Below are 15,089 nucleotides of genomic sequence, written 5' to 3'. Positions count from 1 at the left end.
GTCTCAAGGTAGTAGGTTAGTGGTCTGTTGATATCCCTTTGGTGGTGTGGGGGCTGTGCTTTGGCAAAGTAGGTGAGGTTATATTCACCTTGGTTGGCCCTGTCCGGGGGTTTCTGCTGTTCTGCCAGTGGCTATGGAACCCTGACCTGTTCACCGGTCATGTTACCTTGTCCCAGACCTGCTGTTTCTACCCTCTCCCGTGCTTGCTGTCTCGACCTTTAAATGCTGGGCTATGAAAAGCCAACTGACATTTACTCCTGAGGTGCTGACCTGTTGCACCCTCTATGTACACTGTGATTATTTCTATGAACATTTTAATATCTTGAAGAACGCCTCAGGGCCTTGTTCCTCTCTAGGTTTTTTCCTAGGTTTCTGACTTTCTAGGGAGCCTATGGATAGCCTAACTAGTGAACGGTTTGGTAATATGGATAGCCTAACTAGTGAACGGTTTGGTAATATGGATAGCCTAACTAGTGAACGGTTTGGTAATATGGATAGTCTAACTAGTGAACAGTTTGGTAATATGGATAGTCTAACTAGTGAATGGTTTGGTAATATGGATAGTCTAACTAGTGAACTAACTAGTGAACGGTTTGGTAATATGGATAGTCTAACTAGTGAACAGTTTGGTAATATGGATAGTCTAACTAGTGAACGGTTTGGTAATATGGATAGTCTAACTAGTGAACAGTTTGGTAATATGGATAGTCTAACTAGTGAACGGTTTGGTAATATGGATAGTCTAACTAGTGAACGGTTTGGTAATATGGATAGTCTAACTAGTGAACGGTTTGGTAATATGGATAGTCTAACTAGTGAACAGTTTGGTAATATGGATAGTCTAACTAGTGAACGGTTTGGTAATATGGATAGTCTAACTAGTGAACATATGGATAGTCTAACTAGTGAACAGTTTGGTAATATGGATAGTCTAACTAGTGAACAGAATAGTCTAACTAGTGAACGGTTTGTTTGGTAATATGGATAGTCTAACTAGTGAACAGTTTGGTAATATGGATAGTCTAACTAGTGAACGGTTTGGTAATATGGATAGTCTAACTAGTGAACAGTTTGGTAATATGGATGAACAGGATAGTCTAACTAGTTTTGGTAATATGGATAGTCTAACTAGTATGGATAGAACTAGTGAACGGTTTGGTAATATGGATAGTCTAACTAGTGAACAGTTTGGTAATATGGATAGTCTAACTAGTGAACAGTTTGGTAATATGGATAGTCTAACTAGTGAACAGTTTGGTAATATGGATAGTCTAACTAGTGAACAGTTTGGTAATATGGATAGTCTAACTAGTGAACAGTTTGGTAATATGGATAGTCTAACTAGTGAATATGGATAGTCGGTTTGGTAATATGGATAGTCTAACTAGTGAACAGTTTGGTAATATGGATAGTCTAACTAGTGAACGGTTTGGTAATATGGATAGTCTAACTAGTGAACAGTTTGGATAATATGGATAGTCTAACTAGTGAACAACTAGTTTGGTAATATGGATAGTCTAACTAGTGAACAGTTTGGTAATATGGATAGTCTAACTAACTAGTGAACGGTTTGGTAATATGGATAGTCTAACTAGTGAACAATTTGGTAATATGGATAGTCTAACTAACTAGTGAACTAGTTTTGGTAATATGGATAGTCTAACTAGTGAACTAACTAGTGAACGGTTTGGTAATATGGATAGTCTAACTAGTGAACGGTTTGGTAATATGGATAGTCTAACTAGTGAACAGTTTGGTAATATGGATAGTCTAACTAGTGAACGGTTTGGTAATATGGATAGTCTAACTAGTGAACAGTTTGGTAATATGGATAGTCTAACTAGTGAACAGTTTGGTAATATGGATAGTCTAACTAGTGAACGGTTTGGTAATATGGATAGTCTAACTAGTGAACAGTTTGGTAATATGGATAGTCTAACTAGTGAACGGTTTGGTAATATGGATAGTCTAACTTTGTAATATGGATAGTCTAACTAGTGTTTTGGTAATATGGATAGTCTAGTGAACTTTGGTAATATGGATAGTCTAACTAGTGAACAGTTTGGTAATATGGATAGTCTAACTAGTGACTTTGGTAATATGGATAGTCTAACTAGTGAACAGTTTGGTAATATGGATAGTCTAACTAGTGAACGGTTTGGTAATATGGATAGTCTAACTAGTGAACGGTTTGGTAATATGGATAGTCTAACTAGTGAACAGTTTGGTTATGGATAGTCTAACTAGTGAACAGTTTGGTAATATGGATAGTCTAACTAAACTTTGGTAATATGGATAGTCTAACTAGTGAACGGTTTGGTAATATGGATAGTCTAACTAGTGAACAATATGTTTGGAACGGTTTGGTAATATGGATAGTCTAACTAGTGAACTAACTAGTTTGGTAATATGGATAGTCTAACTAGTGAACGGTTTGGTAATATGGATAGTCTAACTTTGGTAGGATAGAACTAGTGTTTGGTAATATGGATAGTCTAACTAGTGAACGGTTTGGTAATATGGATAGCCTAACTAGTGAACGGTTTGGTAATATGGATAGTCTAACTAGTGAACGGTTTGGTAATATGGATAGCCTTACTAGTGAACAGTTTGGAGCATTATTGGATGGACTACGATCATTTGCTGGTAAAAAATGGGAGGTGCAAAAACAAAGGCTTGAACACCCTATTTGAATTTGCTACATTTGACCAAGTGTAGGTTTGTCACTAGTTAACACAGCCATAAACCCACACTCATAAACCCTAACCTTAAATTAAGACCAAAAAGCTCATGTTTGTTTTCATAAATTTGTACGATATAGCCAATTTTGACATTGTGGCTGTTTTATCTAGTTGAAACCCAAGTGTAGGCTACAGAGAAAAGCTGTTAGGCTCTCAGACGACTTGAGAATAGGAATAACTTTGTAGCAGGTGCTTCTGATTTAATAAGCCTTGCCATGCAGGTGGGTGGTAACATTGAAATAAAACCCAGCCCTGAAACTAAATGTAGGCTGAAAATAATTTGCATGTCATCTCATTGGAAAAGATCCGTAAGACTCAGAAACATCCGAAGTTACACATTCGGATTTGGCACCTCAAGCACAAATATATCCTACTTTGAGTAAAACAATGACTTATTGACAAACATCGTTGCGCAACATCACGGGTAAGCTCGGGCCATCGTCTTTCAGCTCGAAAAAGGATTTCTACTGGTGTGAGCGGTCAAAGCAATTTTAGTATTTTCTAAAGTCTAGCAAGCTTGCCAGCAGGCATACCAGCTAAGATAGTTAGACAAGCTACTCCAACTTGATTGATTGGTAGCTAGTTATGAGGTTGGGGGATTGGGAACCTACACTATCTAGCTGGCTAGCTAAAGCCAAGCTAATAAAATTGCTAGGTGGCTAGTTTTACGGAGATATTTGTATTTTTTATTAATCAAGAAGGAATCAATAGGTTATATAGCTTGATCAAATCAAGTTCCAAACATACCTCCTGCGAGGTGATTCCTGCTCATCCCCGCCAGCTAAAATCAAATAAAAAAACTGTGTGGCACTTGACAGTCGACACTCTGTCCTCCGCTACTGACTATACTGTTTGCACGCACTAGAGTATCTAGCATCCTGCCTAGCATATCTTTTCTTCCTTGGTGCACCTTGGAAGGAGAATGGTCTGGTCCAGTCAGTGTACCCCCTCCGCAAAATACAACTGGCAGATCTATTTATAAATAATTATGATAAAACGTTGGCTTAAATATTGCGTCTAGTAAATCATTTCACATCTGAATGCTGAATAACCCTATATATTTAAAAAGAAAATGTATGACTTTTTTTTTTATCTGAGGGGGCACGTGCCCTTGTGCCCCCTATGGACATGACTCCTCTGCACACACACACACACCCTCCAACCAACCATGGTTTCAAATGTTGATGCATCATGGTACCTGGGAGGCACATTTGGATCCTTTTCAGCAGGGTAAACCGACCGTAAGTCCCTCTATGCTTGGTGCTCTCCAGTGACAGTGTGACAAAAAGGCCTTCCCTTCATCCATGGAGCCACTTACGTGACATCACTCCAAACAGTGGCACATTTGTTGCACTTGACTAATGTTTAACAGGACATGGAAAATGCTAATTGTTCAAAAGGGTAGGTGGACTGCATTCATTTCAGCTTAGCTCAACTCACTGTAACAAAAGGCTACTTTCTGCAGCCCAACTGAAGGAACAAGAGGCTGACTGGGCACCAGTGTTATCTTCCCTCCAGACGATGACAAGTGAACCAAGCAGCCACATCTTGACTCATCTGACTGAACCACATAGTCATGTTTCCGGCATTTTTTTTTTATCCAAACACAACTCACTAAACTGGGGAGGTTTGTCAAGCTGAGACGGTTGTCTGGAGGAGTGTGGGCCAGAGTTTTAGGGCTGGGACCAGAGAGTCATGCTCCTGAACACAGCCAGGGGGGTCACAGCTCACTCATCGTCTCACTGTCGTGTCCCATTAGGGGAGCTGCTGCTGGTGTATCTGAATTGTGCACCTGTTCATCTACCCTCTCATATCTCATTTTAAAAACTTCTAGAAAATGGAAGTCATCAACTGGTTTACTGGCACTCTGCAGTCATGTGGTCAATGTACCTCTCCATCGCCAAGGCTATGAATGATGGCTAATAAAACTAGCATAGAGGAAATGAGCAGATAGGCTCAGAATATGTCCATCCAAAGCATTTTTTAAGAATGTGATTTTTTTAACACACAGCCAGGAAACGCAACATAGACAGTAAATGCAATAGTGTTAGATCTCTGGGAGTGGATAACATGTCGCCATGGTTCAGGCCTGGGAAACGCAATCACATTTTAGTATTCACTTCAACTCCTGCCTCACCTGTAACTGACACATTCATCTTTCTTTTCTTTTTTTGTTCATGTGTGCTGTGATTTACAACAGCACAGAATGTTTATTCAATTGGAATAAGTCAATAAAACAGGGGAAGCCACTGCTACTGACTGCCCACGGTGAGCAAAAAAACTGCATCAGGACTTGACGCCGAACGGGAAACCGTTTCTCTAATGGATTAATACATCTCAGACTAAATCAAAGACGTAAATACTTTTAGAGTTTATAGGTTGGGAACCAAAAGACAGCGAGGGCTTTGAAAGATGATGGTTCTCTTGGTGGGAGAGGTGGTGATTTAAACACTCTTCAGGCCATGAGCTGGAAATGGTAAATGAACACAGGCTCCAAAAATATCAGGATCCAAAACGTATCCCAAAAATTGCAAAAAGAATATGGGTTAACAGTAACATATTATCTATGTATGCAATATCTGGAATTAATCTGAGGGGGAATCATATTTTTTTCTCTTGTTATATTCAGCCATTTTTAGTAAGTGTATTTTAGTCTTTGGGACAAGAACAGGGAGCCCAGTGTGAAGCCTCTGGAGTGATGTTAGTGAGGGATGTCCTTCAACACAGCCTAGAGGGGAAGATGACAACATAGACCCACATATCAGGTGATATCTCTGGGGACAGGGGGGATGGAAATGGTTGACTGACCTGTATAAATAAGGGGAGGAGAGAGAGAGAGAGCGAGCGAGAGAACAAGAGAGAACAACAGAGAGAGAGAGAGTATGAAATGAGAGAGGAGGGGCATTTACTGCCTGACTCCAAGCTTAAAATAGCATCATTGTCTAGACGCTCAACTCCCAACCGGGAATTAACAAAATACACTTTGGGGAATTAAGAAACGCACATCCTGTAAAATTAACATTTACAGTTTTTCTCCCAGGGGCCAAGTAAAATGGCATCTGGTTTTCACTGAGGCACTTTAAGAGCAGTGTGTGTGTGTTTGCAGTGGACAGTGTCCGATGGGCCCCTGACTACTTCAGAGATAGTCATTAAGCACTGTCACTATCTGGGACGTGACTGTTCATCAAGACCTCACCCTGAAGCTAGAAATGCACTTGTGTGCCATACTCTGTGTCCGCCTCAGCCAACTCCCTGTTGTGTCCCATCAAGGGCTGGCCTTACACCCACCGCTCCCATTCTCCACCCTGACCTCCATACACACTCTGATTTATAGAGGCTTGCAGTTTTTCACTCCTCTCATTCAATAAAAGGTGCACTTCTTCCAGAACTAATAAACACAGAAATGATGGGAGGAGAACTGCTGTGATTGCGGTGGAGCGTCACTTTCTCTGTGAGTTTGCCTCACATCCTCCACAACCAGAGGGGCTTCACAGTAATAGGACCAATTACCCATAAGACTAACCAGATTGCAACCTGCATGTGAATATAGGTAAATATACAGGATCTGGTACGATAAAAGTAATCAACGTTTTTAACTGTTGTGTTAGATATGTGCTGAAAATGTAGGGCTGTATCCCTACATGTCGTGCAAGCAGCAGCAGCGGCACCTTGATGTGTAAAAGTAGGCTTGCACTGCCCCCTTGTGGAAATACATGTTTGTCATACCATTGTTTGACGATGATTGAGAATTATGATGACATCAACATCGAACATCAACTCCATCAACATCGATTCCATAGTAGGGGCCATATTAGTTATCTAAAAACAAACTACATTTATGCAAATTACACATTTTTGTGTCAAATTAAAATTACGCGATAATGCTTTCCTCTACTTCTCCTGTCCAGTGTCACCTCCAAAACTGTCTAAGACTTAATGAGGAACCTACTGCACCTGCATGTGTGTTTCAGCTCCAGTAATAGCGAGGGAAGTTTTGTTTCGAATGCCTCTATTTCATATAAACATTTGCAGCATATTTACAGATTAATAGTTCTAGTTTGTAGTGCTAACGGAGAAAGACCAGCAGCGTTCTTTCCAGCACAAACAATGGGATACGACAATGTGGCTATTTCCGTCCATAGAGTGAATTACAGCTGATGCGTGTCCATCAAACCACTGTTCCTTTGCTCGAGTCCTTGGGGGATTGAAAGAGGCTGTCTACTGTGAATGGGATGATGTCATGGCCACTGGTCTCGCACAAGGATTCCATAGCAACAGCAGATTGTGAGAGAGAAGAAGGAAAGCCAAACAAGACTTGGAAAACTGGAGTCATCAGTCCAAACATCCAATCTGAAAAACATTCAGTCCTCAACTTGAGGCCTCTACTGCAGAATAGTGAAGGGTGGGGTAGAATTTGCTTAAATATTTTATCTTGTCTCTATTTTAATTGTAATTATTGCTTGGGATAGGTCCACTGACAATAGATGTTCCCCTCTGGATTAGATTGCAATGGCAGTACTTCGATAAATCTACAACAAATTAGTCTGATGCACTTTTTCTTCTAAATGCTTAATTTGTGGCATTGGTAACAAATGACACCAGAAACAGGATTCCCTTATAATGTAGCATGTTAAAGTCATCTGAAATGATTAACAGGGGACTTTAGCCATTTATCTATTCTGAAGCAATATATTACAGTTCTATAACCTAGGTGGGGCTGAGGCAGAAGTCACCATGAATTACAGCAGGCAGCAATGGTGCAGACACAGTTCCCGGTCAGCAGTTTATCGTAATCAACCTGTCACCCAACCTCCGTTTCCCGAGAATCATGGGTTCCCTTCCCTCCACCCCTATATTGGAGAGTCTCGGATCCACAGTGAATGATGCAAGCAATGCCATCTCACATTAGCAATGATATGCTGCGTAGGCAAACACCATCCACAGAGAATCACTGATGAGAGCATCTGTGTTGGGTTGTTGATGAAAATGTGATTACACAGAACCAAGTAAGAATCCAGCACATATTTACTCCGGTAATCTGGCCATTTCAGCATCTGTTGTCTTTCATTTTTTAGATGCAAAAAGCCTTGTATCTCTGGAGAACAATGCCTCTACCTAGTGGAATACCAAATAAGGTTTGTGGATGATTGAGGATGTAATGAGGGTAATTATTATTGTGATTAGAATGGCAGCCAAAGCACTCAGATTGCCAGATTTCAAGTGAGCTTTAGACATTAAATCTAATGTTATCAAAACGCCTTAATACCGTGTGCATCATCTGACGTACATGACGCCTTGCAGTTGCCACTGATTTCTGGTTGGCATTACTGCTAAAAGGGCCTTCTATAGTTCCTCTCACAAAGCAACTTTTTCACCTCACGGAAGGCTATTTCAGCATTGTGAGGCATCACTCAATAAGACCATAATGAAGATGGCTCAGGAAATTGCTCGTTCCATCTCCCTGACGTGAGCGCTGCGGCATGACTCAGCCAGAATACTGAACCACTCCAGCTGATGGGCAAAGCTGTTCCTATAGCAACTCTCAGACACATAGAGATGATCAGAAGATAATATTTTCAAAGCTTGTCTACATTATTTGTTTCCATGATTTCTATAGTACACACAGAACCAGGCCACCTGAAAATGTTTATTATTATTTTAACCAATCAACGTCAAAATGTGCTGTTGGTACCTTGCTGACCTATCCTTGTACTAAAAACAACATTTACTTTTGATTATGTTTGGTGTAATGATAGATGAAGCCAGTCATTATTTAAACTGCTCGCCCAATTTTTTAGATTTGGAACTGGTATGGCTTCAGTCAACTGACACAAATATTTAAGATGGTGAGTCATAAAGAGAAAAATCTGTTTAATCCCTCAAAACAACAGAACCTGTACAAGCATGACAAGGCACACAATGACTAAGCAATGGCTGCTAAATAAGCTACAATGGTTACACCATACATTCACATGTAGACATTGTTTAGCTAACAACGCTGTATTTTCCAAACGGATATGAAGCAATATCCCATCTCCCCCACCTCGTATGAAATAGTTCTTTACAAATTGTCCCTCTGCCCTTCTATGAGAATCAACATTTGAGGTTTTCAGACAAAATACCTCACTCAGGACTCAAAACTCTACAAGAGAGGACAAAGCTAATGGTTTGGAACATTTCCATGAAATACCTTATGAAAACATTCATAAGTACAAGAAATCCAATAGCTGTCAAAGTAGATGGCTTTGATTTAACTTGGAGCACAAATAAAGCATGACATATTGCAACATAGAAATTGAAAAACTTTTTTTTTTAACTTTATAATAAGCAAATACCTGGATAGACTATGTTGTCACATTTTGAATTGGCAATTCACACGGGACATCCTTTCATGTTCACAGTACATTGCACCATCCATTCAAAATATAAATATATCAGCAATATGGAAAAACACATCCAATAATCGGAGCCAAGGAACTAAAATAAAGAGAAATAGTGACATGTTCTAGTAAATACAGTAGTGTTTAATAATACACAGAGGATGACAGGAAAACACTCCCTAAGGTGTGTGGTGGCATTCAGTTAGCAATGAGGAGATTCACTTAGTCACTTGCTCTCGTGTTAGGTCTATGGCACTATGAGGAACATGTCAACATTACCCCTTTTTCTCCCCAATTTCGTGATATCCAAATTGGTAGTTATAGTCTTGTCCCATCGCTGCAACTCCCGTAAGGACTAGGGAGAGGCAAAGATCGAGAGCCATGCGTCCTCCGAAACATGACTCTGCCAAGCCGCACTGCTTCTTGACACACTGCTCGCTTAACCCAGACGCACCAATGTGTCGGAGGAAACGCAGTACAGCTGGCGACCGAAGTCAGCGTGCACTGCACCCAGGCCACCACAAGGAGTCGCTAGAGCGCAATGGGACATACCGGCCAGCCAAACCCTCCCCTAACCCGGACGACGCTGGGCCAATTGTGTGCCGCCTCATGGGTCTCCCGGTCGCGGCCGGCTACGACACAGCCCGGGATTGAACCTGGGTCTGTAGTGACGCCTCAAGCACTGCAATTCAGTGCTTTAGACCGCTGCGCCACTCGGTAGGCCCACGTGTCTATTTCTTAACTCTCTCCCTCTCACATGGTTGCCAACTCCTGAGTTAGTCTCTCTTTCTCCAGCTGCAGCTCAATGATGTTCTGTTTGTTCTGCTCCAGACGATCCTCCAGCCACTGCAGCAGGGGACCACTCACAGCAGACATCTGGCTGCACAGGTTCTTAGTGAAGACTGAAACACACACACACAACACACACACACACACGTCAAGTGGAGTAAGAAAGCAGTCAAGACCTGGATGCATCGTTGGGGATATTAATATGCATACTGACACAATTAAATATCAGTTATCAACAAATACATAGAGACCAACCTGAGCCATTGTGTATCTTCGTGATCGGATCCAGTTGAGTTAAGCTGCAAAGAAATTAAATCCTGAAATTACTCTTAACAATGAGCAATACACAATGAGCTGCCTTGAGTTCATAGTATTTTCTTCTGAAACCAGTCTTTGCTGCAAGACAATTTTGTTTATTATGGTAGACAAGGGGGAAATATCTTCTGCGTGGCAAAGGCAATTGCAGAGGCGGCTCAACACACTCCAAATCAGAGGTACCTACCAGTTAGTCTTGCGGGGCCATCCATCCAAATCTCATCTCGTTGACTTGACTATTGGAAGTCTGGAGAACTTTATTACCGGATTTTGCATTTGAATGAGAGCGCTGGCTGTTAACACTCCCATTTAAATGACTGAGTAGAATGACATTTTCCCCCATGAGAGGCTTTTCCTTGTTTTGTCTCTCTTTTTACTACCGTGTTCGACAAAGTTTTAGTAGCCTATGCGACATTAGTGTTGCAAGTCAGACAAATGATCAGAAATACAACCTTCGTTCAGAGCTCCACCCACGCGAAATATCACACTGGTTTGAAAAGTGCCAATGCGTCACTAGCTTCCATCTCGACTCCCCCTCTTTTTACCGTCTCCCTGAGGAACACTTCCCCAGGCTTTCGAACAAAACATCAGATCCCTGGGGTGCATTCAGTACGACAGAATAGTATTGTTAATGGTTAATTCAACGGAAAATGGAATTGTACTGAATGACCAGTTGAATAACGGTGTGATTATGGTGGCCCAGAGGGCGATTGTGTATGGTGTTCTGCACAAGTTTTGCGATTTCAAATGGTCACACCCATATTGATCGGGCCACAGCTCGCCACACACCCACGGAATAAGAGCAAACACACATCATCAAAGGCTGTTGAAGAGCAGTGCACATTGTTTTGGGGAAACATGTCATTCAGTAAAAACAGTCACGCAACGTAGCCAACTCTGAACCAAACTGAATGCTCCCCTGGGCTTCTGAGGCAACCGACCTGTGAATCTTTCTGTAGGTGTCCTGCTCTTCCTGGCAAAGGATTCTGGGAAGCTCCACTGCTGATTCAAGGCACACTTTCCCAATGGCCTCGTGTGGAATCACATGAATTGGGATCTCGATTCTCTCGTACCTTTATCAACACAGATCAGGGATGTAATTCAGTATTTGTGTCAAAAGACAATCAATTAAATCTTTGTCTGATTAATAGTCACGAGTGAGAAATGATTAAATCATCTAATAACACTTCATTTTGTTTAACATCTGGATAGGATATTCATTTCACCGCAAACAGTGGTGTACAAACAGGAGCATACTTACTCAGAGCCTTTCTGGGCTTGGACAGACTGGAAGCAGGTGTAGAGAACTCGACCGGTCTAAGATAAAATCATTATTGAATTTGTTCGAAGCCCCTTTGTAAATCAAAATGACATCACATATTTTAAAATAGCTGTCATTAATCCTTACTTTTGTGTTCTTATCCTCAATGAAGCAGGAGAATATCAGCCCAACAAAGCCCTGGTCCATCATTTGATACATAGCCTGTGTCCTCACATCTGTTGTAGAAAATGAATGATTTTCAGACACTCTGACTGAAAAAGTTTGCCACGACATTGAGAACTAACAGTGTGGCATTGATGTGGTGGAGGGGTGCTCTGGTTCTTACCAACATGTGATGGCCACACAGTGATGTGGGGGTGAGAGTGGTACCAACCAACTACACGCATCGGCCGTCCAGTCATTTCAGCCAACCTGTAGCTCTTACTAAGGAAATTGATGATCAAAATGAGACAATGGCCTCAGGAATTCTATGATACCGCTACCTGTCACACTGACATCTCTGTCACAGGAATTCTATGATACCGCTACCTGTCACACTGACATCTCTGTCACAGAGTATGTCACACTGACCTGCAAGGCACCACCAGAAGACAGAGATTTAAGTTATTGAATGAGACATCGTACAAAGGATATCTCCGCTTCGGTTGCCGCTGAAGACAGCTGCTCAGGCGAAATTTCTACGCGATCCTTCCTCTTGTCCGAGCGTCGGAGAATAATAACAGAATGAATGTGGACGATGCGGTTGGTGTCCACCTATGTAAACAAACCAGGTGACTTTAGAAAGCAGAAGAATTAACAGGGTAGCCAGCAAGAATCAATATCAGGTGCCCCTAATACCAAGTTGGAGGTATAGGCCAATTGAGAATATGAATCTAACAAGAAAGGGTACATTAAAGGGAGATACTATGCATGCATGTAGATAGCAGAGGCGTGTCCAGGGTTCCCCCTGAAATCTGATTGGCCACCCCCAGAAATTCTGAGTTCTGATTGATTGTCTCTGAACACATTGATAATTTTGACAGAAAGACCCGTCAATCTCAACAGAGAAAGCATCTGGGCTCCAGATACTAAGACAGAGGGGCGCCGTTTGCCTCGCTCAGATGCTTTCTCTAGTGAAATAAGATTCAGCCTCTTGTGAAGAGGGAAAATTATGAAACACAGAGAGACATGAATGTGTAATCATTTTATATGTTTGTTTCCTTATTGTAAAAAGCCTGGCTTCACTTGGCATGCTTGAATACACGCCACTTTGTAGGCTTAGCGTCATTACACGTATGGTGTTTGTAATAGATGTCCCTTTCCATTCAAATGGTGGGTGCACAGTGCAGTGTTCAAATGCTAGATTTATTTTGGAGTAGAAAAACATGCACAGGTAACCTACTTTTTTAAGAGTGAGTCGTATGACAATCAGATATGAACACAACCAGTCATTATGTTTTTGACACATTAAAAAAGGTAATACATTTTTAGTTAAATTACATCTTTACTATAAAGCCCATGCATGCACACATAGGATGTCCCATAAAAAAAAAATAGAAACCTCCAGAATCTCACAGTATAATTCACACTCTGGATGGCACTTTCAAGTGAATTTACTGCTGTATGCTAATACCCTTATATACAATCCTGACTTTGAATGCAAACACTGTAACAAGACTTTGGTAATGGATTTCTAATAGTGTCAGGGGACAAAATGAACAGGGATGCAAACTGGTGGGGATCCAAAAAGATTACACTTTTTTTCTGCCCCGAAACATGCAAAAAAATAATCTGTGCTAGGGGGAAATGCAGGTTTAACTAATTAAACAACAAAAGAATATATATATGATCAGTCTCTGTGTGTAAAATAGAAAGTGGTTAATGTGAACCTAACTCACAGCTAAAAAATTTAAAGAAGGCAATTTATTTGATGCCTAGACTTTACAGCAAATGACACTCAAGTCTTGAGAAAAAAACAACACACTAATATTGCAGTTAGCCAAGACAGCCTTTATGATAGAATGTTGGTGACCACACACACACACATCTAAATATTGCACCTGGGCAAAAAAACAACTTAAAGTAGAAATAGAATGAAACAAACATGCATTCCATTTTTGCCCTATTATAGTCACCACTATAGTAGACATTGATCAAGTGCACAAGGCTACATGTGTGCAAAAATAACATTCACTGAGTAAAACATGAAATAAGCCCCCCTCACTGACACACGTGTTACTATCACGTTCAACACAACAAAGGCAATATATTTGGGCTACACTACACATTATTGCATTATACACTTTCTGCCTGTGGACATCTGTTCTACAATGTGCCAGCAGAGCATGCCAACAAAGGGTCTCTTTCAGGCAGAGAGTACCCCTGCCATACCCCTTTTTATCAGCACTATATTTAAAAAGTGAGAGGGAAAGTGTGTGGTGTTCCTTTCAACTCTATAGTGGCATCCAGCTTAAACCAGGCCCAGCTCAAACCAGGCCCAGCTCCAGCTCCACTTCATCCCTGAATCCACTTGTTTAACAAGCAACGCCTAATTTTCACCTAATTCTCTCATTCTGAAAAATGTACCAGATACGTTAGAGGGAAAACATTAGTTCACAGATAGTAGTTAGTTCGTTAGCTAGTTAACATTTCACACAGATTGCCAGGCTCCAGTAAGCAACTAACACGTTATAACTTGAGGAACAGCAAGGAGTCGCATACCAGTTAATACTATAGCGAATTGGTTAGGTTACTAACGTTATCTCATCTAAGTTAGCTGTCTGACTTTATTAGCCAGCTAATTTTCACACCATGAATTCAGTGATTTGATCAGTTAAATTGGCTAATGTTACTCAACATTTCTCTGGCCAGCTAACGGAGAATTCGATCCAACTAGCAAGATACATAACAATGCTAACAATACTTGTTCCACCACACCAAACTTTCCAAATGCTAGTTTTTCGGAAAAAGCTTTATCCACTTCCCCAGAGTCAGGTGAACGCATTTGTATGTGTCCAGTATGAAGGAAGTTAAGAGGTAGTTTCGCGGGCCAATGCTAACTTGCGTTAGCGCGAGTTTATGGGCATCTTATACCTGTAATGTCGAACCATCATTATTACATTGAAAAAATACACCTTGCATTAAAATATGATGCCCTGCCCTCCTAAACTGGGTCTATGCCCCCACTTTGGCCACCACATTTCAAATGTTCTGGACACACCACTGGTAGCTAGCTAGTTATTGCTTGCTATCAAATGATTTAGCTAAATAGCTAGCTTGCAAACGTTACCTCCCCGATGCAGAGTCCCATTACTTCCTCCTTCTCGGTACTTAATGCATGATTCATGCAAACCAAAAAAGCATCTGATTCGAGGTGAACTGCGATCACTGCCATGTTATAGTACTATAACTGTCTTGTTCTCTAAAAAAAATAGGATCAATTACTACAAGCTATCTCTCAAACTTCACAAGCTAAAGCTTGCTTGTCAGCGACTTTTCTATCAAAACTTGTTACAGAAACAATATTCCGTTGTTGCAAGGAGGCTGGTAAAGTCTGTGGTCCTACCTACATTAGTGTAACAAACTATTACCACTTAGCGCTCA

At 41.0% G+C, this 15,089-nt stretch overlaps 1 protein-coding gene across 1 annotated transcript; it reads right to left on the bottom strand.

Moving 5' to 3' along the window:
• Positions 1 to 8,592: 8,592 nt before the first annotated feature.
• On the bottom strand, positions 8,593 to 14,998 carry LOC135550438 (lys-63-specific deubiquitinase BRCC36-like). The gene is made up of 8 exons (XM_064981230.1): positions 14,776 to 14,998; positions 12,141 to 12,260; positions 11,833 to 11,920; positions 11,634 to 11,722; positions 11,487 to 11,542; positions 11,167 to 11,298; positions 10,166 to 10,209; positions 8,593 to 10,023 (listed from the first exon to the last, which is right to left on the bottom strand). The coding sequence occupies exons 1-8, from the start codon at positions 14,878 to 14,880 to the stop codon at positions 9,875 to 9,877; spliced, it is 783 nt and encodes a 260-aa protein (XP_064837302.1). The 5' UTR covers positions 14,881 to 14,998; the 3' UTR covers positions 8,593 to 9,874.
• Positions 14,999 to 15,089: the final 91 nt, after the last annotated feature.

The sequence above is a fragment of the Oncorhynchus masou genome, chromosome 12, assembly GCF_036934945.1.
Source record: "Oncorhynchus masou masou isolate Uvic2021 chromosome 12, UVic_Omas_1.1, whole genome shotgun sequence".
Lineage (NCBI taxonomy): Eukaryota > Metazoa > Chordata > Actinopteri > Salmoniformes > Salmonidae > Oncorhynchus > Oncorhynchus masou.
The sequence above is the reverse complement of the archived record's forward strand: the minus strand, read 5'-3'. Positions and strand labels throughout refer to the sequence as shown.